The sequence below is a fragment of the Netta rufina genome (genome assembly GCF_964035555.1).
Source record: "Netta rufina genome assembly, chromosome: 5".
Taxonomy (NCBI): domain Eukaryota; kingdom Metazoa; phylum Chordata; class Aves; order Anseriformes; family Anatidae; genus Netta; species Netta rufina.
In genome coordinates, this window is record NC_140128.1 from 55,542,981 (window position 1) to 55,569,840 (window position 26,860).

The 26,860-nt window shown below is 40.1% G+C and overlaps 1 protein-coding gene across 1 annotated transcript in view; it reads left to right on the forward strand.

Moving 5' to 3' along the window:
- KIF26A (kinesin family member 26A) overlaps positions 1 to 26,220 on the forward strand; it is a 99,898-nt gene extending 73,678 nt beyond the window's left edge. The window contains exons 6-15 of the mRNA XM_084287592.1: positions 10,255 to 10,464; positions 12,149 to 12,242; positions 12,722 to 12,984; positions 13,279 to 13,462; positions 13,756 to 13,915; positions 15,533 to 15,695; positions 16,248 to 19,626; positions 23,105 to 23,295; positions 24,156 to 24,306; positions 24,826 to 26,220. Coding sequence (XP_084143718.1) covers positions 10,255 to 10,464; positions 12,149 to 12,242; positions 12,722 to 12,984; positions 13,279 to 13,462; positions 13,756 to 13,915; positions 15,533 to 15,695; positions 16,248 to 19,626; positions 23,105 to 23,295; positions 24,156 to 24,306; positions 24,826 to 25,001 — 4,971 coding nt within the window. The 3' untranslated portion in view covers positions 25,002 to 26,220. The remainder of the gene's footprint in view (positions 1 to 10,254; positions 10,465 to 12,148; positions 12,243 to 12,721; positions 12,985 to 13,278; positions 13,463 to 13,755; positions 13,916 to 15,532; positions 15,696 to 16,247; positions 19,627 to 23,104; positions 23,296 to 24,155; positions 24,307 to 24,825) is intronic.
- Positions 26,221 to 26,860: the final 640 nt, after the last annotated feature.

Below are 26,860 nucleotides of genomic sequence, written 5' to 3' on the forward strand. Positions count from 1 at the left end.
CAATATGATTGGCTTTCTATATATCCATGGCTGTGGTCATTTTTAACTACCCCCCACCACTGGTGCTCAAGGTTGTCTTTTAGCTGGTATTCAACACATTTTAAGAGGCACAGAAACAGTGTGTGGAAAACGTGATGTCACTGCAGGGCCAAAATGGAAAAAAAAAGGCTTGAGAGGGAATCTGGAAGCATAACCCAGTAACCCTGACTTTCAGGCTGGGCACCCCGGCAAAGTGGTTGAAGCAATAATAAGAATCAAAATTAGCAGGCAGGGATTAATATGATAAATTGGGGATCAGTCTGGGGAGCATCTGTAGCCAGAACACATATGATAGAGTTCTGTAGAAGAGTCAGCGAGCATATGAATAAGGGTGGTCTGTTTGATTGAGTGTATTTGGGTTTTGAAGAAGCTTTTGACAAGTGCCCTGACCTAGATTTCTTAGAAAACCCTAAGCTGTCATGTTATTAATAACCAGTAGGAAACAAAGGGTCAGATTCCACACTGGAGCAAAGTTAGCTGTGTCATACGGAGATCCATGCTGTTTGGTGTCTTCCTAAATGATTCGAGTGAGGTGGTGTAGCTACCTATTCAAACTAGTCAAAGCTAAATCTGACTCTGAAGACTTGTAAAAAGTCATCTCGTGGTACTGGAATTATTGAGATGATAAAGAGGCAGATGAAGCTTAATGCTAATTAGCAGAAGGAAAAGCAGCTCTAACTCCGTGTGCACAAATGGTAAGTTGTGAGGAAATCAGGCATGACCATAACCCATTTTACCAGCCATCATGGAAGCTACAGCATTATGTTTGTTACCATGAGTCTCAGCTTCTGAAGAAATGCTTTACTGAGTGTCCAGGAGGCAAGAAGAATAAGCATCTTTAGTTGTAAAGGGTCTCTTAACAGTACATGATATAAAGATGTGTTCCTCTTCATGCCCATATCATTTCAATAAGTCACTGATTGTGTTTACCTTTACTGGCTTTCTTCCTTACCATAATAAATCTCAAGAAGTTTAATAAAGGATGGTAAGAACTGAAGAAATGTGAAGACTTCCACTCCTCTCCCATGTTAATATCTCTAGAGAACCTTCTCAGAGGAGAGCTCTTCCCCTGCAGGCAGGAGCAGCTTTGCTGCCAGTATAGGCCTGGACCTAAACTTTTTTTTTTTTTTTTTTTTTGAAAAACAAAACAAACAAACAAACAAAAAAACTTCACCAAACATCAACATCTGTATATGGAATTTTAAGTTCCTTATTTGATGTGCACTTTAAAAGCTGCCATACTATGACTATTTGCTTATCCTGATAAAGAAACTTCTTTATGGCCAAAACACAGCTTCAGTGGAGAACTTTCCCATACATTAAGTCCTTTTCATTGGTTTCAGAGTTAAACACATGAAGAAAAGCTATTCTGATCTGAAGTAGAGGACAGTGGAATCTAAGGAAGTCACTGTACTGAGCATAGGCAGCATCAGGACTACCTTGGTGGTTTCTGTTGTAATTTGGAATCAGTCTGGCTGACAGGTCCTATCACTGTTTGTGCGACCCTGTCTTAACTTGTGAGCTCAGTGGGTGTTCAGGGGAAGGAAGTGGTTTGAATTCTTGCTTCTTCTTGCTATGTGACTATAGCAGGCAGTAACTATGTATTGTCAGAACTGCTGGAGGAGGCAGGAATGTGAAAAGACTGTGATGGCCAGAACTTCCACTTGAACACAATTACTGATGTGAGCCCAAGGTCTAGAGTTGTTCGTTATCTACCATCATCTCCATGCATATCATACGGTTCTGCTGTGATGAAGTTCTGCTATTAATTTTTGTTGTTAGTGACTTACTACAGCAGACATCCCATGTGTATCTTTTGCAATTTCTAATTTCTCATTGTTTCAAGTACTGTCTTTGGAAGGTGAGTAGTAAATGTCTTATTAATTTCTTTTACATTTCATAAATACCATTTTTTCCCTTATCATAATTTAATCAGGAGTGTACGGAGTGTAGAGTCCAGTGATTCAAATCTTTAATTAACCTTTTGCATAGTTTTCTTTACTAAGATCAAAAGACTATGTACTCTTCCAGGTACTTGAAGGGTTTTTCTGCATTCAGGAACACCAAGCAGAAAAAAGTTTAAAATAAATAAAGTTTGGAACTGTGGGTCTTTCTGGCACCCGTGTTTTGTATGATCAACCTTAATCAAACCCTCACACATGTACAAAAATCCTACTACCAATACAAACTGAATACTGAGAGGAATTATGCTCACTACTAATAAATGTTACATAGCAAATTTCATACCTTTGTCTTGAATGTGCCAAAAACATCAGAGTCCAAATCATTTAGCTGAATCCTACTTAAAAGGCAATGATCCAGTACAGTATGATTCTTGTAACTGAATCATTTTTGTGGTCTCTCTGGGTGTTATTAAATTTAATGTCAGAATAGTAGGAAAGACGTCTGAAAGCCATTTAATATTGTCACTGGAAAGAAGTTAGATTATGCTCAATTTCTGACATTAATGTGCTACTTAAGATAATTTATCATATTGTGGTATTAAAAAAGACATCCTTTTTACAGTGGCTGCTGTGTAGCATTCTAATTTGCTATTTTTCTTTAGCATGGTAGGAAGCCTTTTTCATGCAAAATGTTTTTTCTGCAGTTCTATTCAGCTCATTCTTTATAATACTGCATCACTTACAACAGCAGCTTTAAGTGCTTGTCTCTTTCAAGGATCCTGTCAATTTTTTTTGTTAGAATGACAGAAGCCTCCTATGTGAGACAATTGAAGTGGAGCATTTAAAGAGAACCTGAGTTGTCAGACGTGTTTCTTGGACAGGTATATACATATTGGTCTCCATTTGTGTGTTTTAGACATTTAGTTTCATTTATGCTTTACCAAGCCAGAGCTAAGGTACCGCTAATATGATTTACTGATCATGTAGAGTTTTCTTAAGTGTGCTATATGTCCCATTCACTGGTTCTTAGAATGGTTTGATGATGGATAACAAATAGGTACTTAATTTTGTCATCTTTATTGCTGCTTGTTTCCTAATGACTAGAGTGTTATATCTGATATAAATCACGTATCATACTAAGTACTCTGCAATCCATGTGTAGGACAAGGTGCATACATTCCTGCTGAAATGTATTGAACTACTTAAACAAAAAAATGTGAAAGATCAGATTAAAATAAACAATTTCTTCTATTTTGTTTTCACATTTTAAAAATAAAATACTTTTCTTCATGTCTCCTGGGAGTGGAGAATCAATTCTTCTTTAATAGAGTACAATATAGAAGTGATTTTTTTTTTGGCTCTCCCAGGGGAGCTAAATGGTCTATGCTAGTGTAGCAATTTTGCATATAAATTTGCCATCCACTGGTAGTGGCAGTATATGAAAGGCTTGTAAGAACTACCCACAGTAAACCAATTTAGCAAGGGTTATATATCTGTCAGTTACAATTAAATCCATGAAAAATATTGGCTCTGAACTAGGACTTTTGTAATTTGATTTACATTGTAGTTGAAAAACAAGTGATTTCATTGGAAAATGGCGTTCAACTGAATATGAATTCTTTGTAATTTCTTGCTGAGAATTCTTAATTCAGGATGGTGGATGTCTAAGCATAGTTATGTAATTAACCTGCTGTTATACACCATTTTGTGAACATTGGACAAAATTATCTTCCTGGCTACACGTTGCCTGTCAAAAATGTGTGTTTCAAGGGAATATTTAGTGTCTATTCAAATTTGATATAATGACATTTATTGCTAAAGACCAAATTGCTTGTTCATTTAGGGATTATGATACTCCTGTAATGTAGAATATGACCAGCATTTATGGAATGGACTCCCCTATAGTGCCAGTGCTTTCCCAAAATACAAAGTCTGAGCTTACTTTTTGGGGAAAAAAAGCTTGAGCTCATGTATTTTAAAATTTTATATGCTTTTTAATACATTCCTTCTGTTTTTTCCTTGTAATTCTGTTTAATGTGAAACTTGACAACTGCATAAGCATTGAATGCTAACAAAGCATCACTATAAACACATGAGCACTACACATCCATTCACTTCTAAGGATGTACCATATGTTACAGTTATGCCTGTGCTAACGTATTTGGCTCGGTCAGGGTCTTAATTTCCTCAGTGTTCAAAATGCCATGGAGTCTAGTCATTACTTAATGAGTAAGTGGTCTTTTTTGTCTACATGTCTGCCCCAAATTAAACCGTGTAGAGTATTTGCTCCAATGAAAGTCAAATGATGAACTTTTTGATGTATGCAGTAGTTTTTGTATTAATCCTTTAAAACATATAGTAGAGGTCTGTGACAGTCTTAGGAACAGAATCCACATCATCTGGTTCTTTGTTTCAAGTGTGATATAGTTCTTCCCCTTTCTCTGGTGTCAGTGTTGATAGCCCTTCCATCTCTCTTGATTACAGGGCAATAATCAATGCGAACCTGACTGTCTTAGTCTCTTGGCTGTTTCTGTCTAAAATGGTGTAGGATTGTGTCATTCTCTCTTTTATCACTGGCTCTTTTCTCTAAAAATTCAGTCTTGGGTGTGATTTCTTCTGAGATGACGCTTGCCTCACTGGTCTTTGAGGAGTTGTGTTCATTGACGCGTGGCTTTACTGTAGCTCCATTCAATTCAGCATATCCAAAATATAAGGGCTGTATTAGAAAAAAAAGTGCTAGCTTGCCTCTGGCCATCAGTCTCACATTCATGTCTTGCTGTCAGAGAGTTGCCTTGAAATTTGGTTTTCACGGCTTTTTGGTCTGTCTTTTACTTTTCCCAAACCTGCTTTTTGACACTGACATATCCTTGATGTTTTGCACTATCTTAAGCAGTCCTGCTGTCACTCCCTCATCCTGCTCTCTTCAGCTCCAGCTGGTTCAATATGTGGGGGGAGGTCTGGAAGTCCCCAGTCCACACGAAGAGGGGTATCCACTGCTCTTGGAGGAGGTCGCAGCATGGGAACAGCAACCATCACATGGGGATGGGGTAGAAGGTCTCCCCTTGGAGACCCCTAGGTGTGAAATGGGGTAAACAATAGCAATGGCCTCTAAGAGGAGGAAGGGCTTGTATTGTTCAGGATGTGTGTTCCTCAGTTTTTGAGAAGCATCAGTGTTTAGTTCAGAATTGTTACAGGCGCATGTATATTTGACTTTAAAAATGGTCAAAGATGTCAAGGTCTAGAGTTTTGGCTCAGGACTCCCACAGATTAGTAGGATTTGAGTGTGCTACGTGGATCTGTCATTCTCTGGTGTGTCATTCTCCTCATCAGCCGTTTCTAAAACTATATGGAGTTTAGTCGTAGCCATTGTCCTTCACATAACTATTTTTTTTCCCTCTCTCTGACTACAAATTATTTTTTTGAGAAATCTACCCTTTTTCAGTTTGTCTCCCCTAACATTCTTTATGCATGCATAAAACAGTGGTATGACTTGTATGAGCATCCATTTACGTGATTTGCCCTTACATGGCTGGAGAAAGTGAATTCTAGCTTGCAAGTGTTTGCTTTTATAGCCTTTCTTTTCCCTGACTTCCACTGCAGGTTGACAGATAGACTTAAAAATAAAAAAAAAATCCTTGATTGCTGTGAATCTTTCTTCCATCCTTGCCAGTGTTGGTTTAAATTACGCCCATTGTTGTGCTGGGTGGGTGGGCCTGTGACCTTATGCCACCCATTTCCAGGGCTTTTCCAAATTCCATGCGCACATATTTATTTATTAAATTCTTTGTATTTTATCAGCGTATTCAGGATGTGTTTACCATCTTCTTTTCCAAACACTTTTAATTTTAATAGGATTTCCTTCAGCAATTCTGCTGACCTCCCGGTTCCTGCGGAAATATGAATTTGGAAAGTTCATTTGAGTGTTAACCCCCAGTGTACAAAACTCCCAAGATTAGAGTCAGTTAATTACTGAGATACTTCAGTGAATTGCATGATTTAGGTTGTCTTCAGGCACTGAGGAAAATGTTAATAATGTGCATATACCATAATGTTTTTTTTTATTTTTATTTGCAAAAATTGAACTGATACAAACCTGTCCTATTTTCCTATCAACGTGCTCATTAAAATTGAGCCTCTATCCAGTATCCAGTGTCTCCGAATATGTATGTACAAATCCTTGTAACCCTTATGAACCTTTTCCCTGTAATTCTTTTTTCTTACTCAGCATCTGTCTGTGACACTGAAGAAGAAATACAGAAAAGAAAATTACAAGGAGTTACTAAAAATGCACGGTTATAACAGAAAAAGTTGTGTCGTACACATCACAGGACAGATTTCTAATCTTAGCTCTCCTTACAGAGTCTAAATAGTGGTCAGGGCAGAGATGCCCTGAGCCTGAGATTACTTTTCCGGAATCACGTTATTTGTATTGTTTTTCTTTGCTTATTTATTTATTTATTTATTTATTTATTTATTTATTTATTTATTTTTAATTCCTGTCCCCCTCTTGACATTCCTTCTAGGTCTCCTCATTGTTTTCTTTCAGACATCTTGCATTTCCCTTTCTTCATTTGTTCTCCTCTAAATTCCTTCTGTGAAGGTTTCTTCACTTCCTACAAGTGTTACCGGTAGCTGGTACTGCTGCAGTTGGAGCTGAGCACCAGAACTGGCCACACTGCTGAGTAACTGCCCACAGAGGATGTACTTCTGAGTGGGCCTGAAATTCTCGTTATTGCATTTAGTTCTAGTCATTCATTTCATAAGCAAACAAAAGCATTTGAGTGTGGTACAGCTACTGCTGTTATGTTGTCTAGTCACGGGCCAAAGTTACTTTAAGATTTATGGGTTTGTGAGTTTTCTTGAGTCCTTCCCTCACTAAAAACCCTTGTATCTGGTTGATTTTCTGCACTGCCAGTTGCTATCTCTGCAAATGAGCGTGCCTTTTGTATTAAAAATAGATGAAGAGACCCAGGAGAAGGTGCAGTTAAGTTGATCCTTAAGGCAGGAACCATGCTGGCTGTACAATACTCAGCTTTTTCTGCCGTGTTCCTCCTATCCCAACACAGAAAAGTACTGGGTTGAACTTCAGAGCTGAGAACACAAACCTGGCAATTAAGATTGTTCCTGGAACAAAGGAGGGCTAGAATAATAAAAATATCTTTCTTCTACATATTGAGAAGCATGTGCCTGCATGTGGGACCTGCCTGCACTTTAGCTTCTGCTTTTGCAAAGCAGTAGGTTTGAGTAAGCTTTATTCTTGTTGGTACTTACATGAGCATTTTTAGTTCATTTCTGAGTGAAGTCAGTGCCTAGCTCAGCAGCTCAGCATTGTGAAAAAGAGTGACACATCATAACCCTACAATTTCTGATAGGTAGCTTTAAACATTAAGCCATCACTTGTAGATGGATTTAGAGGGCAAGGAAACTAAATTTGAAATCTGTTTTTCTACTCTGCAAATCAGCATTTATACACAAAACACCAGAAGAGGAACTCCCTCAAACTGCTCTTTTCTTGCCCCCTCCCATTTGTCTTGAAAGCTCATTTTCTCTGTGAAAATGAAGATGACCCTTGAGGCCCATTAAGAGTTGGGATCTGATACCCTTTGAGAAGAGATTTTAGTACCTTTCTGCTTCAGAGAGATGGTCTCAAAAAGCTGATTTAGCACACAAGGTTTTTCTGGGGGTAAAGTCACCTTTTTGTTAGGAGGAGCAACACTGATGGAGGAAACTTGCTGTTTAGGTCAGGAGGAGACCAATTTTCTTCTTAGCCAAGCTCTGGCTGCTAGAATCTAATAAGTGTAAGAGAAAAAGGATTGTTTAGGGATTTATTTTTTTAAATAGCATATATATTAAAATTATTTTTAATCAAGTGACTCAGAAGTGGGCAATTGTATGTATGTATGTATTTTTCCTTCTTTTTTTTTCCTGAGGGCAGTTATTTTTCTGAGCACCTCGGTAGCATGTCAAGGTTGAGCTAACAGGCTAATACACAAAGCTGGCTTCTTGGAGCTTTTATGGGGAAACAGCCTTGAGTCTGTCACCTCTGATGCATGGTGCTTTTGAAGCAGCTGTTTCATTTATTCTAAGGTTCAATTATTTTCTGGGACTACGTTTTCATATTCATATCAGCATAAAAGTGAAAAGAAAAGAAGGGGGGACTGCTTGAGTCGGTGGGTGGAAGAATTTGCTGCTACCTATGGTGGAGCCTCCTGCAGTGTTTACTGGGTGGGTCAGTTGTTTCTTAATCCCTTTGTTTGGAAAAAATGTTGGGGAAAAGCTTTTATAGCCCCTTTCTGAAAATACTTTCTGTGATGATGCTCAGCCATACCCCTGAGTGACTATGCAGGGGATGCCTGCGCGCAACTTAACCCCCCAGAAAGGAGGATCCATAAAAATGGAACAGCTGAGGAAATTAAATGAAAACCTTCAAGTTACCTGCCATCTCTAGTTGATAAAGACAGGGACAGTTCAGCATGGTGTTTAGTGCTGTGAATCATTCTGGTCTGGGCACTACATTTCACTTGCACCCTCTGGGTGCAGGTGTGCATGCTATCACCTCGTTTTGTCTGGTATGAAGGGCAGTCTTAGAGGCTGGCTCAGCCTGCTTCAGTTTGTTGCAATGCTGGGAGAAGTGCATTTCCCTCTTGTGCTTTGCTGAAGCAATTTTTCAGCTTCGGTTCTTTCTTTGCCATTATTTCTCTGGATGCAGGGCCGATGGGGAGGTGTTAACTGCAAAGTGCGTTTCTTGTGAAGACAAAAAATGTGGCAGCATAAATGCACACCATTCTAATGAAATAATACTCTCAGAATGTAGAGATAAATTTTTCTGGCAGATTTAAGGTTAAATTAGCGGTAACAAGTTAGAAAAACAGGAGAACACGTCTCTGTTAGCAGTATATGCTCTCTAACCCAGCATCCCCATGCAACATCCACTTCCATGCTAGAGGCTGGCCTTAGATCAGCAACTGTGATCAGTGTGCTCTACTTGGAGGGTTCACCTGGCGGATTTGTAGAAGGAGGGGGGGGGTTGCTATCTGTCACTCCCCTTCCAAGTCAGAAGCAAGCACTGTAAAAAGAGGACTGTACTTCATTAGGGTCAGTAGTTGCATTGCAGAAGATGCACATCCTGATGGGTGCTCTGAAGAGTGCGAATTGCTCCAGCTCTGCTGCCTGAGGTGCATTACAGCCACGGGGGCTCTTCACCCAGCAAAACTACGTTTAATGCTGGTGTTGGAGAACATGTGGTAGTTAGATAAGGACCTAATGCTGTTGTTCAGCCTGTTTTTGAAACTTTTTTTTACTGGCCAGGGAGAGTCGCTCTGGCTGAACATTGCTTTCCTCTACGTTTGATCTACTGGGCAGTGCAGAATTGACGATCGGCAGAGTGATTCACTGCTCCTGTAATAGTCATTTGCTGCAGCGCCAGGTGTGTAAAACACACTGGTTCTGGCCTGGGAGCATTTCATAAGGATAAATGGCCATAAGTGGGTGTGAGGCAGTATTTCACATTTTTTCAAAATAAGAATATGATTTCCAGGAAGCTTAAAAGAAGCAGGTGTGCAGCCTTTGCTGAACTTGAGTGAGACCCGGTCACTTGGCTCCCATAAGCTGCTTGGGAAATCACAGCCAACATGTCTGAGCTGTCTAAAAATGATGTCTTAAAATGCCATGTGTAGGAATAAAATGTACTTTGTGAGCAGTTTCTTTTCAAGATTTTGGACTTTTTAATGCTTTTTTTTCCTTCCCTTCTTTGAAACCGCCATTAAATCTTCAACTAACCACTAAACTACCTAGCAATAACAGCATAAAGGCATCTGCCTGGGAAAGCTATAAGAGAGGCACCTGTTTATTAAGGGAACATGAAAGTGGAATTGAAAGTTTCCAGATTTAGTTTGAATGCACTAGCTCTCTCAGCTTTGTGTTATTCCCATGGATTTTGGAATTGATCAATTTGTACTTTTGGTCACATTAAGTACACGGAAGGTAGGAGACCAGAGTTTCCTTTTCTTTAGGCATGGTATTACACCTACAGTGGATTATACCTGCTGATCAGACATTTAGAAATAGAAATGTTGAAATTGGAACAGAGTCAACAGAAAGGACAAAGTGCACCTTTAAAAGCTAATTCAGTGCAGACCCCAGGGTGGAAACCAGTCTGGAAAATCTGGCTCTGATTTTGTCCCACGGTTGTCCTGACATGCCTAAATATTATAAATGATCATGTCTTGGGAGGGGGAGCAGGTTTGGGAGGAATGCTTTGCATCTGTTTAGCTGGGAACTAAAGTTGTCAATTTCTTATGAACTTTTGCAGGTGAAAGTGATGGTAAGAATTTGTCCTTCTCAAGGAGCACATGAAACATCTGAATCCATGTCCTTCCTAAAGGTGGATCCACGAAAAAAGCAAATCACTCTTTATGATCCAGCGGCAAGTGGGCCTTCCAACATAGGTCATAGGAGAGGTGTTGTTGCTGTTCCAAAGATGTTTGCCTTTGATGCAGTTTTCCCCCAGGATGCTTCACAGGTATTGAAATCACTTGCATAAACCTCCTGAGTCTTCACTGAATTTCTTCAGTGAGGCATTGGAACAGGCTGCCCAGGGAAGTGGCTCAGTCACCATCCCTGGAGGTATTCAAAAGATGCATAGATGCAGTGCTTAGAGACGTGGTTTAATGGTAGACTTGGCTAGGTTAGCGATTGGATTTGATGAATTTACAGGTCTTTTCCAACCTAAATGATTTGATGATTCTTATGGCCACTGTGTTTAATATGCCTTAAGAGTACTGTCTTTTTCTGGGGATTTATGTTAAAATGAGTTGCCTTAATGCATAGAAGAAAACACAGTAATGAATAGACAGGTGGGTAAAGTCTTACATTTTCATTTTAGCCAAGATGTAAAATTAAGGAGTAAAAGCTAGGGAGATGGATTCACTGACTAAATATTCTTGCATTTTTCTTGTGTTAGTGAAAGACACACAGCCAATTTGAAGTTCACTTTTCACTCCAACTAGGTTTTAACCCACTTGATGTCACAAAGAATGCCCTTCTCCCCTGTTTTCAGTGAGCAAGGAGCATGTCCTTAGCATTGACTGCTGAAAACTGCTGTTAAGGGAAGAGATACAGCTAACCTTGTGGTACTATTATACCAAAGTAGTTAGGGAGCTTTTATATTTTCCTTGCCTTTTCCAGTTTGCTTATTCTCTGTTTTTAACTGATTAATTTATCTTGATTGTGGTACTGATGGTGCATGCCCCTCACAATAGTGATCTCAACATTAGTCTAAAACTTAGTGGCTTTTTCTTACAGATGCTAAAACTCCCATTGCTAGCCCTGCTGCAAAGTGGGCTGGCCAGTCGCAGCCACCTTCTGTGCTGATTTTGGCACCAGCCTTCTGGATTGTTGACACATGGTTTGGGCTAGGCTCTTTCAGGTGCTCATTGTGGACCTTTTGGGTGGCCTGTTCGTGGTGATTCTGGGTGGCGTTGGCCAGCCAACCACTTATATGCCAGCATCGTTGCTCAAGGCAAGCTCACTGCTGTGCACTTGCAAACGGAGCCTTATCATTTCACTGTAGTTACATATTTAACACACACCACACACACACAGCACTGCCCCACACAGTTGCCATACCTAATAGATCATCACATTGTATGTTTGAGACCTTCACTGATGTGGATAAACTGGTTTCAGTACACCCAAGTATTTCAGCAAGTTTTCTTTATTGATGCTGCTGTTTCCCCTGGAAAAGGAAAATGTGATGCTATGAAATCTCATTCAGGGATCTTAACTTATTTTCTCCAGTATGAATGTTTTTTTAATTCCTGTGAGCACTGTTGAGTAGCTTAATTTCAGTGAAGTTGCTACTATTGCTGAATAGCCTTGGCTAAGCTATTATACCAGCAGGAAGCCTGGTTGGATAGCATTCAGTTTGCTACGTTAGTCATAGAATCAATATTCCAGGAGAATTGGTTTAATAAAATTGAAAACTATTTTAGGCTGTAGTAGCAGATCTTATTATTTTTTTAAAGATAGCATAGTTACTAAAATAATAGGACTGATGACATAAAAATAAGGAGAATATTGTGGCTCAAAAATATTGAGCCATTCATTTCATACAGAAGAGGAGTTATAAGAAAAAAAAAATCAAACAAAAAAAAACAACATAGCAGTATATGCTTTTACTTATTTGTCTCTAATCTTTCTTTCAGGCTGAGGTATGCTCTGGAACAGTAGCAGAAGTAATCCAGTCTGTTGTGAATGGTGCAGATGGTTGCATATTTTGCTTTGGTCATGTCAAGCTTGGTGAGCTCCCAAATTCGTTACAGTTAATTACTATGTCAGTCTGGTAATTACATGCTGTCAGCTCCTGGAACAATAAACCTGGAGTATATGAATAGATTAGAATTTCTTTTTAATTAGCTTTGCAAACTTATCATGGTTTATTTCTACACTGGGATTGTAAGTTTTAATTTGAAAAAGTAAAATGTAACATCAGATTAGCTTATTCAAGAGCGAGTTTATATATAGGTGCATTGTGATGAAAATCAAAAGATCAGAGATGTTTTAAAAATTTAATTTGCTGTGGGTCTGAATTGCAAAAATGGCAAAAATAATTGAATAAATAGTAATGGATTAATAATTGAATACTTTGCATTTTTGCATGTTATTTCCCATTATCAGTGTAGCACGTGGCATTGCATATAATGTGCAGTAGTAATACGAAGAAAAAGTGTCTTGTACAAGAATGGTGAATTAAGTTCACGTTTGTCTTTTCATTCTAGGAAAATCTTTTACCATGATTGGGAAAGATAGTTCCACACAAAGCCTTGGTATCATCCCCTGTGCAATTTCTTGGCTCTTCAAATTAATCAATGAACGTAAAGAAAAAACTGGGACACGTTTCTCTATTAGAGTATCTGCTGTGGAGATCAGTGGCAAAGATGAAAACCTTAAGGATTTGTTAGCTGAAGTAGCCAGCGGCAGCCTTCAGGATGGCCAGTCTCCTGGAGTTTATCTGAGAGAAGATCCAATATGTGGAACACAGGTATAATGGATATCACAACATAAATTTTCTGAGTCTGACTTCCATAAACTGTATTTCTTTTTATCTGACAACAATAACAAATAAACTGACAACAATTTATCTGACAACAATTATGAAATTTTTTAAGACAGTAAAAACAAATTTTTGGTTTTAATCTATAAGGCCTGCTCCCATGGAGTAAATATTTGTTTTGTTTAAGTTCTCAAGAGATTTATCCAGTTCAGGTTAAAAAAAAAAACAAAAACAACACAAAACCTCTTGTGAAAATTAGCAATTCTCTTGTTTATATTCCAGCTTCAAAACCAAAGTGAGCTAAGGGCCCCGACAGCAGAGAAAGCTGCATTTTTTCTTGATGCTGCACTTGCTGCCAGAAGTACCAGCAAACCTGAATGTGAGGAAGAAGATAGGAGAAATTCACACATGCTCTTTACTCTTCACATATACCAGTATCGCATGGAGAAGAGTGGCAAAGGAGGAAGTATGAATCTTCTCACCATGTTCTTTATTTTTAAATTACTTCAGTTTTGGCTGATTTAACAATAATTTGCAATAAGCTTAAAAAGAAAAAGTGAAATGAACCCTCAAGCCAGTCTACCTATAACTTCAGTAGCTGTAGCTAATACCTGGTTTCCTCACTATTAATATTTAATGTTATCATTATCCTGTGCTGTATTCATTATTTTCTTCATTTGAATATGTTTTGAATACCCAGTCTGGCTTAAGCTCATGCAAACACATGATGTACAACTGGTTTTCCCCTTTTTGTTTTAGTGTCTGGAGGACGCAGCCGTTTGCATCTCATTGATCTAGGAAGCTGTGAAAAAGTGCTGAGCAAGAGCCGAGATGGAGGAGGCTCTCTGTGTTTGTCTCTCTCTGCCCTGGGCAATGTAATTTTGGCCTTAAGTAATGGTGCTAAGCATGTGCCATATAAGTAAGTGAATTATTGCATGTATTAGCGTAAATTTGTGGCTGGTGTTACCTTAACAATGAACTACATTGCATCAACAATTCACTCTTTACCTAAGATGATATTAAAGGAAGTTTTGTCAGAGAGAGATCTGTCTTCTAAGGTCTCTTACATATTGCAGATATATCTATTTATCTACCTGTGTGTGTGTGTATACATACACAGAATGTTTAGGGGTCACATAGTAACATGAAATTCTTACTTAAGTGACCAAAAATTGTATGGTTATTGGCATATATTTAATTTGGGTGTATGGTTAAGATGATTTGATTGTTGAAAAGTGTAGGGAGAAATGGTGAAAATGTTTTTTCTTCTCTGTCTGCTGTTTTCTAGGTCTTGGATTTAGACCTATCTCAGCTAGCTGGACAGAAACAGTAAACACTTCCAACAAAATTTCATAGAATTTTGTCTCCTTTTACCAAATTTAGAAATGATATTGAAATTGAGACAAAAAGATGAGCACCATGTGGCACAGTTGTTTAGCAGAAGTGAACAGTTATGCATATTGCTTCGTTGAGTGTACTTGAAAATAATGTTATGTTAAACACACCTGTCAAGAGCCCCGCCCAAAGACCAGATTCACAATGTAAACATCCCTACCAGAAGTTGGCCTTCTATCCTTAAATTTAATTGCTACTTGTCTTTATAACATCGTCCCTTCATTATCAATCATGTCATTTCACTTATTTATCTAGTGTTGCATCTTAAACAGGTGTTCTTTCTTTCTCTATTAAACAGAAAGTAGATAACTTCCTCAGGCTAGTTGCTACATTTGTGGATGGAGTACAGGATAGATGGGTTAGAATAGGGAAGGACAGATCTTCAACTTAGTCACCTACTGTGATTTGGTGAGCATAAACATGATGGTAGTTCCCACATATTGAGCCAGCTCGGAGTTGTGATGGAAACAGCCTCCAGGGAGCCTTGGATACATGTGTTGGGGACCCATGGAGGACAAAATGTAACTTGTCTTGTTGGCTTTGCTTTCCATAGCTGATGATTGCATCATCAAGAGAGTCTTCAGAGAGAAATTTAGCTTCCCATTTGCTATGTCAGAGCAGAGCACAGCAGACAGAATGGAAACTAGATTAGTTAAGATGGCACTGATAATATGTATCTGATATCTAATGTTACTTGTTTAGGATTTTCATACTGTTTCTGTTGACTTTTTTTTCTTATCAAAATTATTTGCACAAAGCTTACAGAGCTTATATATTCAGATGCAAAGTCTGCTCAGGTAAAAATAAAGCAATCATGAGCTGCTTGGGTAGTAGACCTGAAATAACTAAACTAGTTATCAATCGTTTTACAGTTGTGTCAAGTAACAAATAAAATGACTTATACTACAAATACACAGGCAAATAAATTGTCAAAATGCTTGTTATCTTTGTATGTGTGTGTTTAGACACATTTTAAGTATGGTCAAATAATAAGAGAAATTTCTTATTAGCATGTACCATAGTTGCATATATCTTATGAGAATGAAAGCACAACTTGTGGTGTAAAAATCTGAAAAAAAAAAAAAAAAAAAAAAAAAAGTTATTTCTTTAAACCATTCTAATGTTCTCAATTGTTACACAGGGACAACAAGTTGACAATGTTGTTGAGGGAATCACTTGGGAACATCAACTGCAGAACTACTATGATTGCGCATATTTCTGACTCCCCAGCCAATTATGCAGAAACTCTCACCACCATTCAGCTTGCATCACGAATCCACCGAATGAGAAAGAAGAAATCCAAGGTTGGTGCACAAACAAGCTGCAATTAATTCATCTGAAAATGAGTTTTCCTTGCCTCTCGGTGGGGGAACGTGGGATTTCTTGGCGGTAAGAAATAATAAAAAATGCATAAAAGCTCAGGAGAGGAACTGACAAATGACTTGGCACCAAGCCATTATCCCACCCTCAATCCTTAATCCTGAAATTCCCTTTCTTTTTGTTCCAAACGTATTCTTTCTTTGCTTGTATGTGGAACTATCTCAAAAGCTTCAATTTGTGTTAGTTAAAAAAACAATAAGAAACAGAAAACTGTTGAGAAGAAAGACAACGTATAATATTTAATGTAAACTATCTGAAAAGGTGTGATAGATTACTCCTAATTCAGTAAAATCTGTGTAGCATGACCTTGTTACTTTAATTCACACTGTAATATTTTTCCACTAGATGTAATTGTGATCATACACACAGAGCACAGACTATATAGCAAACCTACCCTTTTTATCAATAACATGCATGTATATATACCTATATATCAATTCATATTAATAATTTTTCCCCTTTTTGATCATTTGCAGTATGCATCCAGCTCGTCTGGAGGAGAGAGTTCATGTGAAGAAGGACATGTCCGAAGACCTCCCCATCTCCGACCATTCCACCCACGAACTGTTGCCCTTGACCCTGACCTTCCTGTCCTGAGCATATCTAGTGATCCTGATTATTCTTCTAGCAGTGAACAGTCCTGTGATACTGTCATCTACGTTGGTCCCAATGGTGCAGCTTTGTCTGACAGGGAATTGACAGATAATGAAGGTCCTCCGGAGTTTGTTCCCATAATCCCATCCCTGAACAAGAAGAGAAGTAAAGATAATTCTGCTACTGGTAGGAGTTCTGACAAGGACCATTTTAAATGCAACACTTTTGCTGAACTGCAAGAAAGGTTAGAGTGCATTGATGGAAGTGAGGAACCCGTCAGATTTGCTTGTGGAGAAATCTCTGTTGCATCCAATTGTAGTCCATTGCCTGGAGGTACAGAAAACGCACAATCTAAACTGATAAAGGAAAAAATATCTCCTCCTTCTGGAGGATTTAAGAAACCAGTTCCACAAGAAACTGCATCTCCAAAAAAAGGACATAACCTTCCTTTCCAGACTGTTGCACCAAAGGGTGGCAATGGTAATTGTCATGAGAAGAACACACCTCACTTGAAAACAGAGCTTTCCAAGCCACAGAGCAGAGCTGACAGCAAAATAACAGTACTGGAGGGAGAGAGAGAGACAATCACCGATTCCCTGCAGTCCTCAAGGTGTAGCCCTTCAAGGAATCTGGAGCAGAATAAAGCTGCAGCTGACTGTGTCACTAAAGAAAAGTCCTTGTATGCGAAGAGACCCTTGCCAAGCCCAGCACCCCCACCTCCACAGCAGAAAGAGCAGGTGCTGGGCCCCAGTGCTCAGAGTTTGGAGCTAGACAATAGCAATGCAGTTCGCACTCCTCCTGTGGGAATGAGCAAGCAGATGGCAAACAAGCCTGAGCAGAACCCCCAAGGAAGTACATTTCTGGTTGGTAGCAATGCCCAGAATCAGTCAGGTGCTATAGAGGTACACAGCTTCCGGTCGGCGTTCAGAGGTAAATGTTTTGATCGGGATATACTAACCACCACGGTGACTTTGCAGCAGCCTGTTGAGCTGAATGGAGAGGATGAACTTGTTTTCACTGTGGTGGAAGAACTGTCCATCAGTGGGATTATGGATAATGGAAGACCTTCGAGTATCATTAGCTTTAACAGTGACTGCTCCCTTCAGGCTCTCGCATCAGGTTCGAGGCCAGTTAGTATTATCAGCAGCATAAACGATGAGTTTGATGCTTATACCTCACAGGAAACTTCTACTGGTGTAAATATTGATATTGTTGTGCCCTTTGCTAAGGATCCCTTTACCAGCAGCAGACGTTCCTCCATCAGTTCATGGCTCAGTGAAGTCAGCATCTGTACAGTTGAAAGTGATGGAGCTCAGTCTAGTGACAGTTTTGTTGCTCAGTCATCTTACAGCTGTAACAAGTCTGAGGAACCATTCAACTTGGATTCACCAAATTCATCTGTCCCCTTAAAAAGCGCTCTGAATGACAGTGGATTTTGCTTCTCTGAACTGGACAGTGAAAGCATGAATTCTAGCAAGCTGTCCTCAGGCTTTGGCAAAAGCCCTCAAACCTCTGAAACTACCAAAGCATCTCAGATTAAAAGTGCTTTTTGTGTCACTGATCAGCCTGTAAAAATAAAATGTGGTAATTCTCGCGATACACCTGTAATAGAAACAATACATTCTAGTCTTCCTAGGAAAACAAAAACTACCTCGTCTCCAATCCACAATAATACTGTCCTCAGCTATAAAGAGCTGCAGAATCCACATTGCATATTTGAAGATCCCTGGCTGTTGCGCACAGATAATCAGATGGAAACAAAACCTGCAGATGCATTGCTGTCTCCAAAATCTCACACATTTGGTACTGAGAAGCAGCCAGGAAAAGCTGCCCAGTATTTTGGTGCAGCATCTGGGCCAACAAAGTCACAGACTATGCTTGCCTGTTCGCAGAGGGTTGTAGATGGTTGTGAAATGGCCTGCAAATCCTCCAGTGGAGCTGCAAAGAAGTCAGAAGCTTTGATGAAGATGCCACAGCTGAAGAGAGGAGCCACTACACTTGGAGTGATGCCAGTATCGCATGCTAACAGTAGTTTGCCGGAGGCCATCACCCGAGGGAATTCAGATGCTCCCATGGCCACTGGCAGCTTGAAATCTTCACTGGGAAAGAAGAGCGTGCCACAGAAGTCAAGCTTGTTGCCCAGGCCTGGTGGCCCGACGCCTCCAACACCTCCTGTACGCAAATCAAGCCTGGAGCAGAAACCTGTCGCTCTGGGAAATGGTGGGGGAAAAGCCACCAGCTTGGATTTTGCCAGAGCTGCCACGCCAAAGGCTGAGGATGAAATGGATTTGCGTTTGAAAGCTGGGTCTTACTTCAGTGAAAGTGCCAGCAGTAGAATGAACCTGAAGGGTGACCACTCTTTGCCTAAGATGACATCAAGCTTGAAGGCGAAAGCGTCAAAGAGTGAAGCCGTGCACCGCTATGGAAGCCACATGTCCCTGGAGAGGTGTGACAGCCTGACATCAGTCGGATCCAAAGCAAATGTGGTGAGGGAAAATGGGAACACCAGTAACAGCCGGACAGGACGCTCTGTCCCTAGGCTGGGTGTGCCCCCTGTTGCCTCTGGTGTGGCTTTACCACCACCCTTCACCACCCCTGCACCGGGAAAAAGCAGCCAGGCAAAACCCACAGCTAACCAGAAGGTCCAAGCCAGCGGGAATAAAAACCGGGGCCTCTCCGCCAGCGGGTCCAAGTCTCTCAGCTCCTCCGTGAAGTCCCTGGCGCAGCCTGCGGGGAAGGGCTCTGGCGTGGCCCCCGGCGGGAAGGCAGCCCCCCGCTCTGTGCAGCCTGTCAGTGGCAAACCTGGCCGAGGGACCATCATGGGGACCAAGCAGGCCATGAGGGCGGCCAACAGCCGTGTGAACGAGCTGGTGTCAGGTGGCTCTGTCAAGGCAGGCCACTTCCGAGGCTCCACCGACTCTGACAGCGGCAACGACAGTGGCATTAACCTCAGCGATGAAAAGTCGCAGATCCCGGTGCTGCCGTCTCCCTACAGCAAGATAACGGCACCCCGGCGGCCTCAGCGGTACAGCAGCGGGCACGGTAGTGACAACAGCAGCGTCCTAAGCGGGGAGCTGCCGCCAGCCATGGGGAGGACGGCTCTCTTTTACCACAGTGGTGGCAGCAGTGGCTACGAGAGCATGATTCGGGACAGCGAGGCCACAGGCAGTGCCTCCTCGGCACACGACTCCATGAGTGAAAGTGGGATGTCGTCACCAGGCCGGATGAGGAGCCTCAAGTCTCCCAAGAAACGATCAACAGGTAAGGAAGGAAGGGGAAGGCAGCCAGGTGGCCGCTAGTGTGCTCCTGAGTCCCTCAGGATGGGGGAATTTCACAGCACCTCCAACTGAGAGGGAGAGGTGGTTCGGGGGGAGCTCGAAGCCAGGACTGCCTGCATGCACTTGTGCGCTTGTATTGCTGTGACAGCAGCTACTTGTCATTTATTTCACTTCAAAGCTGCAGGTGTGACACAGGTGCTGCGGCGGAGAGGGCAGGAGAGGCGCTGCATGCCCTGGAGCGACGGCAGCCTCCCTGCGAGGGAGGAGGCTGCAAATGGCTGCTGGCAGATAGGGGATGTTCCTTCCTCAGCAGGGTTGGTGGCAAGCACGGCACCAGGATAGCCAGATTAGGAGGGTATATGGGTGGATTGGGAGGAGTGTGTCTGCTTTTCTGAGGATCAAGTGAGAAATTTTTGCGCAGGCTGGGAAAGAATGGAGAGAGAAGGTCAGTGAGGAGAGGAGGAGCTCTGCTGCTGGGAGCTGGTGAGAAAAATTTCAGTGAGGTGGGCTGGGGCTCCCGTTTGGAAACAAGGGAATAGGCCTGGAGGGGAGAATAGCGCTTGTGAATTAATGAGGATTGCTGGATGTGCATTAGGTTATCCAAAGGTGGAGCCTGGGGGCAGAGCAGAAGGGTGCATATGCAAGATGCAAGCAAATCCTACGTTACTGCTGCCAGCTAATCACAAAATTATCGTGTTGATCTGTGGTAGTAGTTTTAGAATGTAATTTTAGGGAGCACATGTAGATTCACTAAATGATAGCAAACTGATGGGGAGAGTGGTTCAGAAGAGGCTCCTGCTCACATACTGTGCCAAGGTGGATGCCTCTGACTGTGCCATGCAAAGGTGGATGTACAAGTGCTGAGTCCTTTTTTCTGCTCTCTGGTGCCTTTCCTTGTTGCTTTTGGAGGTGGTGCTCATATAAGTGCACCTCCTCATGGAAGCTGGCAGTAGCCAACTTTAATCAGGATCATATGACTGCTGTTACAGTAGTGATTTTTATTGATCTAGCTTGACGTCGTCCTGTAGTGTCGTAAAGAATCGGTAACAATCGGTGCCATGTAGCTAATGACCAGCAGCCTCATTCAGCAACCTAAGCATACTGACTGGTAGAAATATAGTAGGATACCAGCAATGCACTGAATTTGAGTTTTTGGTTGGAAAAGTCCTTGTAGACACCCATAATGCTCAATTCTGTCTCAGAAACCAGAAAAAATCTAGCCCAAGTGAGTTAAACTGATGTAGATCTCAGGGTGCTTTTTGGTCAGAGCAACTGAGCTGCTTCAGCAGGTGATAAATCAGTTTGGAAACTTAGTGCAGCATTTTGCTGCAGTTCTCTTTCCATAGCATATCAACCTCTTAAACCTTTCCTACAAATCAATATTAACAGCTGTAAAATTTGTGCACATATTGAGAAGGCATTACCCACTGATGGATTTCTATTTGTTTTTGCCTCAGGAAATGCTTATAAGGTCTTTAAAAATGACAAACTATTTCTTTTTCCGATTGAAATTACTCTATATCAGTAAATTATGCATTACTTTTTTGGAATGCTTTAGACTTTGAGACCATAATGTATTTTATACATGGATAAAAAGGTTTCTTAGGTACTTTGTGAAATATTTCTTAGAAGAAATGTTTGATGCAGACCCATTATTGGCCTAAAATATATTGTGATCTTTGCCAGGTGTTAGAGATTCTTGATGTTGCTTACATTGCTCCAGACTGTGTTTTAGCTATGCAGTCTCTGCATTTAAGGAAGCTTTGGAAGGGAAATCATCCTTTGGAGAGATCCTACTCCCTTGGATGTTGCTGGATATATAGTTCCCTTATCCTTGAACTTCATCCTCAGAGAACCGATGTCACCTTTGGACTTTGTCTGGTTCAGTGGAAGGACTTGAAGTTTGTCTGTTTAGTGTATAAGTCTTACTGCATCTGTTCAATGTCCTTTTCAGACGGAATCCTGCTCTGACCAATGTAGTTACATGCTCAGAGTTACAGTGGGTGATTTCAGCAGGCAAATAGCGGTGATTCAAGCTGAACAAGTTGGGTTGTGAGAATGATGAACAGGTGTTGTAGAAGCAGAATCAAGTCTTACCCTTTTCAAAATACCCCCTTTGTGATTGATGTTGTTACTTAGAAGTTAAGTATGCAATGAAGAATGAGGGATATTTTTCTTAAGACTATGTAAACCAGGTAACTTTTCAAGTATCTGTGGAGGTGCATTGTTTTCAGGGGTACCTGCAGGGCTTTTGTCTCCATTTGCTCTGGAAGCTTGTGGCAGGGCTTACCTGATGGCCTTAACGTGAATTTTACTTTCCTGCAGAGGTCTCAGGCCCAGTAGTTATCTTGGGAGCACTCTCCTCTGAGCAACACTGTCTTGTCTGTTGGATATGCTCCCTTTGGCAAGATGACCAGAAGTAATAAGACTCCTTACCTCTGAGTTGGTTTTCAATTAAAGCTGTTTATACTTCCTGCTAACACGTGACATTTCAGTTTGTTTCTGGTGGCCTTCAGCCCTCCTGTTTGCCCAGGGATTGGACTGCAGGCTTGTTAACATTGTCTGATCATCCCCACGTGTGTGTACTCATCCTCAGTGTATGTGATGTAGTGGTCAGTCTTTGAGAGAATGAAGAGAGAGACTTAAGACCACAAAAAATGCTGGACACCAAAGTGCCAGCTCTTGTATACAAAAGTAACAGCATTTTTAAAGATGCAAGTCAGCTTCTGCTGTAGGAAACACAAGTTGTGGCAATTGTATCAATGTAATGGTTTGCTGCTTATTTGGGGAAAAAAAGGAATGGGTGTGGTTTGTCATGCTCTGACCTGAGTGTTAGTGCAAATAGTGATAGGCCTGGACATTGGAGGTGACTCAATGGCACCTTGGTTGGTTGCTGCCTTCTGAAGTGCCAAAGGCCTCCTAATTCCACAGTGTCATTGAGAACTGCTGGTATTTAGCTCCTTAAAGTATTGGTGGTAGTTCTGGAGAGAGCTGTTGTCTCTTTGCAAAGAAGTAATGCAGTGAAGGGGATCTTAGATAGCCTTGCTTGGTTTTAACTGGAGGAGCAGGATATTTTCTGACTTGCCTGCCATTATCATTATCAGTCAGAAACTACTCACAATCATACTTCTATTGCAAGGTAATGGGTACCATTATAGCTCACCAAAGAGAAATTAATCCAGGAAAAATATTTTTGCAAGGAGAGAATAAACAACTGGAGCTCAGTCATCTGCTCTGGGAAGAGGAACTGCTGTTACTCCCAAGAGGAGCCAAGAGGATAATATTTTGCCAAGACAGTAATTCAATCAGCAACCTGAGGGTACTTCTCTAAAAGGAAAAGAGCAAGAAAAGCATTTCTTCCTAAGTTTCTGAAGAACCTAGATCTTTAATTTACTGCTGTAATATACTGTAGTCTGTTAGTCCTCCTAGAGTCTGATGAACACTTGTCTTTTGTGTTTTAGGTCTCCAGCGTCGTAGACTGATTCCTGCTCCATTGCCAGATGCTGCCTCCCTAGGAAGAAAACCCAGTGTCACTGGCCAATGGGTTGACCTACCACCTTTGCCAGGCACTTTAAAAGAGCCATTTGAAATTAAAGTTTATGAGATTGATGATGTGGAACGATTACAGCGACACAGACAAGAGGAAACTGAGGTCAGCACATATTTTACAACAACTGTAGACAACTTAAATTACAGTATACAGGCAGAATCCTTGCTTGAATGCTGGGATGGTGTTCAGGAAATTGATTGCAATTAAAGCACTATAATTATTAATTTTACAATTCATATGTTGGGGTACCCTTAACACAGAAAATGAAAATGATTACTGTCTAGAATTAATTGTGTTTAACATGACTGATGGTGTAAATGGAAGTTACCAATGAATATATTATGAGAAGACTTTGTAATCTTACCCTAGTTGATGAAACCTTACAGCCTTTCTCAACTGTAGGGTCATTAACTCTTTATGTAAATGACAGGATTCTGTTAAGTCAGGGATACACTGAGTATGGTTTGTTTGTAATTGGAAAACACCAGCTAATTCTATTTTGGAGACAAGAATTTCTATATTCTTCTGATGCCTTTTTCCCATTTCTTTCATAATAGCCTTTCCAGGATGTTGAGAAGGTAGGAATATTTTAAGAAAATAAGAATTCATATGTCTTAGGACTAAATATGACCTTTACATTATTATTAGGCTGTGTTTATCATTTGCCCTACTGGAAAACTACAAGCATTAGTAATCTCAAAATATATTGGAGATGTTTACTAATTCAGAGAAATGCAACAAATGCTCTAGTGATGTAGCATGCTGTTCGTCTAGATTGGAGGCCATTGATTTACACTCCAAATTAAAAACCAAATACCACCACCACCAGAAAACAACTTAAACAACAACAAAAACCGTTGCCTCCTAACTCATAAGTAGTGAGCTGGGAGCAGTTTGTGTCCAGCTGTTGGAGGTCAGCTCATAACAGGCAAATTCATGAAATGTTTTTTCTGTTTTAAAAGGGTCTGATGTATTTCCATACCAAGCTGAAGATACTAGAAAGGCGCCAGCAGCGAATCAGAGAAGTAAAGGCAAAGCATGAGTTTTTGAAGGAAGAGTTGGAGGAGACAAAGTGCAGGTTGATGATGGATCCAAATAAGTGGAAAGAAGACTGTAAGTCTTATGCAAAATAGTAGTATGATCAACATGTAACAATTTTTCAGCATGTGAGCAGTCCCACTGACAAAGATAAGCAGTTGCTAAGATACTCTGCTGAAATGAACTCTAAAGTACTCTGTGACCCCATTAGCATTTCTGTGATACAGATTTTTTTTTTTTTCCAGTGCTAGATAGTATCAGAAATGGAAGAACTGAAAAAAAATACAGTGGAAAATCACTGTGATTCTTGTTAATATTTATATAATCTTTCATCATCCTTCTTTTCAAAGAAGGAAAAAATGTTTCCAAAACCCATGTTACGGTTGGGAAACTGAGGCATGAGATTTGCAAACAGATTGAGTGCTGTGCTTAAATGGAGCCTCAAGGTAGAGGTTTGCATCCGCTGAACACAGTGAAAATATGTCTTAGTTGAAGAGGAGTAAAATAGTCCTCTACACGATTTTCTCCCTTGTGATAGAATACTGTTTTGCAGTGAGATGTTTATCTTACATATTTATTTTTTTGGTCTGACAGTTGAAGTGGATCCTGATCTTGATAAGGAGTCACAGGAGTACCTGGAGGCACTGGAACAAGTGACAGAGGAACTGGAGCAGTGTGTTAATCTGTGCAAGTCACATATCATGATAGTGACGTGTTTTGATATTGGAATAACAGATGTACAAGATGGAGTAAGGGAAGTGGAAGTTTGAAGAGAAGTTTTTTTAAGGGACTGAAGGAAGTGAAGCTGGATCGTCCGACATGAAGTAAAGAGGTTAAGTAGCTGGAAAGTGAAGGAGGAAAGGTGAAGACTAAAAAGCAACAATGAATGTTGTAGGAGAAAGAAACAGCTGAGGGGATGGGAATGTTCATAAATCATTTGGTGCCTCAACGTGACCTGAACTGTACAAAGATAAAAGTAGGAACAAGTATTGCTTCTGCCAGATGGAAGTGAAGAAATTTAGTACAAACCAAGACATTAAAAAAACAAACAAACATACAATGGAAGTGCCTTTAAAGATCATTTGATTTTCATTTTTGTATTTGGTGCTAGAATTAAAGCCAGCAAACCTAAGCAGACCACAAAATGTATTCCTACGAAATATTTTATACTGTATAGTGTATTTATGACTATATGTAAAAAAAAAAAAAAAAAAAGAACAACATTGTAGCAAAAGCAATAAGTAAATTATGTTTTCATACCTGAACTTGCCTTCTTGTTTCATAGAAAAGCTGTTTTATGTAGCAGAATTAAAATTGTATTATAATTGTTTTCTTGGTTAGGGTTCAAGATATTTTTATGAACATTTATCTATTGAAAAGGTGTATTATGGCATTTTGAGATGATTGTTTTACCTTCAGGTTTTGTATTATTACTTTTTCAGATCAAAATAAATGTTTGTTTTCCATTTTATATATACATATATAGATATATATTAACTGCTTACCTACTTTCTTGGTTACTAACCTCACTTATCACAGACCTGGTCTTTTTGGAGTCGTTAACTTAAGGTGAGGATGTCTACAAAGGGCACTGTGGTTTGTTTTGGTTTTCTTATTTCCTCTTTGACTTCAGGAATTGAGAATTATGTTTATTACCAAAACCATAAAACAAACAAAAAAAAAGGAAACAAAGTTTTTGTAAATGTTAAGTTAGGTCCATATTTTTATATAGTTTTGACTATAAATATAGCATTTGCATTTTGAACTTTTAAGACAAATAGTATATCTTTTTACAGTTTTTCTAAGGAAGGCAAACCCTCAGGATCAAGTTTATACATGCTGCATGAGATTTGTGCTTTTTTGAAGGAGGCCACTTAAGTGTGGGAACTATTGATAAATTGTTGCCAAACAAATACTTTTGAAAAGGTTTAATAGTGTATGTAATACCACATTTCATAATGAATCATATTTTCTGATCATCTTCCTTTTTATGGTTTTTTCAAGTCCTTTGTACAAATATGTATTATAACAGCTTGCTTCAGTTTTTATCTGTGAATAAAAGATACATCTATTGTTACGACTTCTTGCTATGTAAGTGATCTTAATGTTAGGAAGAGAGAGGATGGCCTGTGGTGCACAATGCTAAATGTCATATTATCTCTTTGCCCAAGAGAGATAACGGAAGAGAGTTTTGACATTAGTCATCACAAACCAATCGGGAGAGAGGCAAAACACCAAAGGGTAAAATAAATAACAATGACAATACTTACATTCCCTTAGCACTTCATAGCTTACAGAACAAAGACCGTCAGCTCAGATGCTTGTTTTCCCTGATGAGACAAAGCAATTAAAAATGGGTCTACAAACACACACAAACTTTAGGAACTGAAATCAAGCCCTGGGCCCTCTTGGTCCATCACAGTATTTATTTCTGTCTGACACTGCTGCATTTGCTCTCTGGTTAAGCAGTAGCTGTGCCTGGTCCTCATTTCCCACTGATGCCAGCTGTAGTAACTCCAGGCAGATTGAATGTAAAGGTAGTGCCTCTAATGGCACCATTTCAAGTATTTTTCCAGCCATTTGGTCAAATGAGCTGTAATGCATGAAGTTTTCCCCTCCTTCTCTCTCT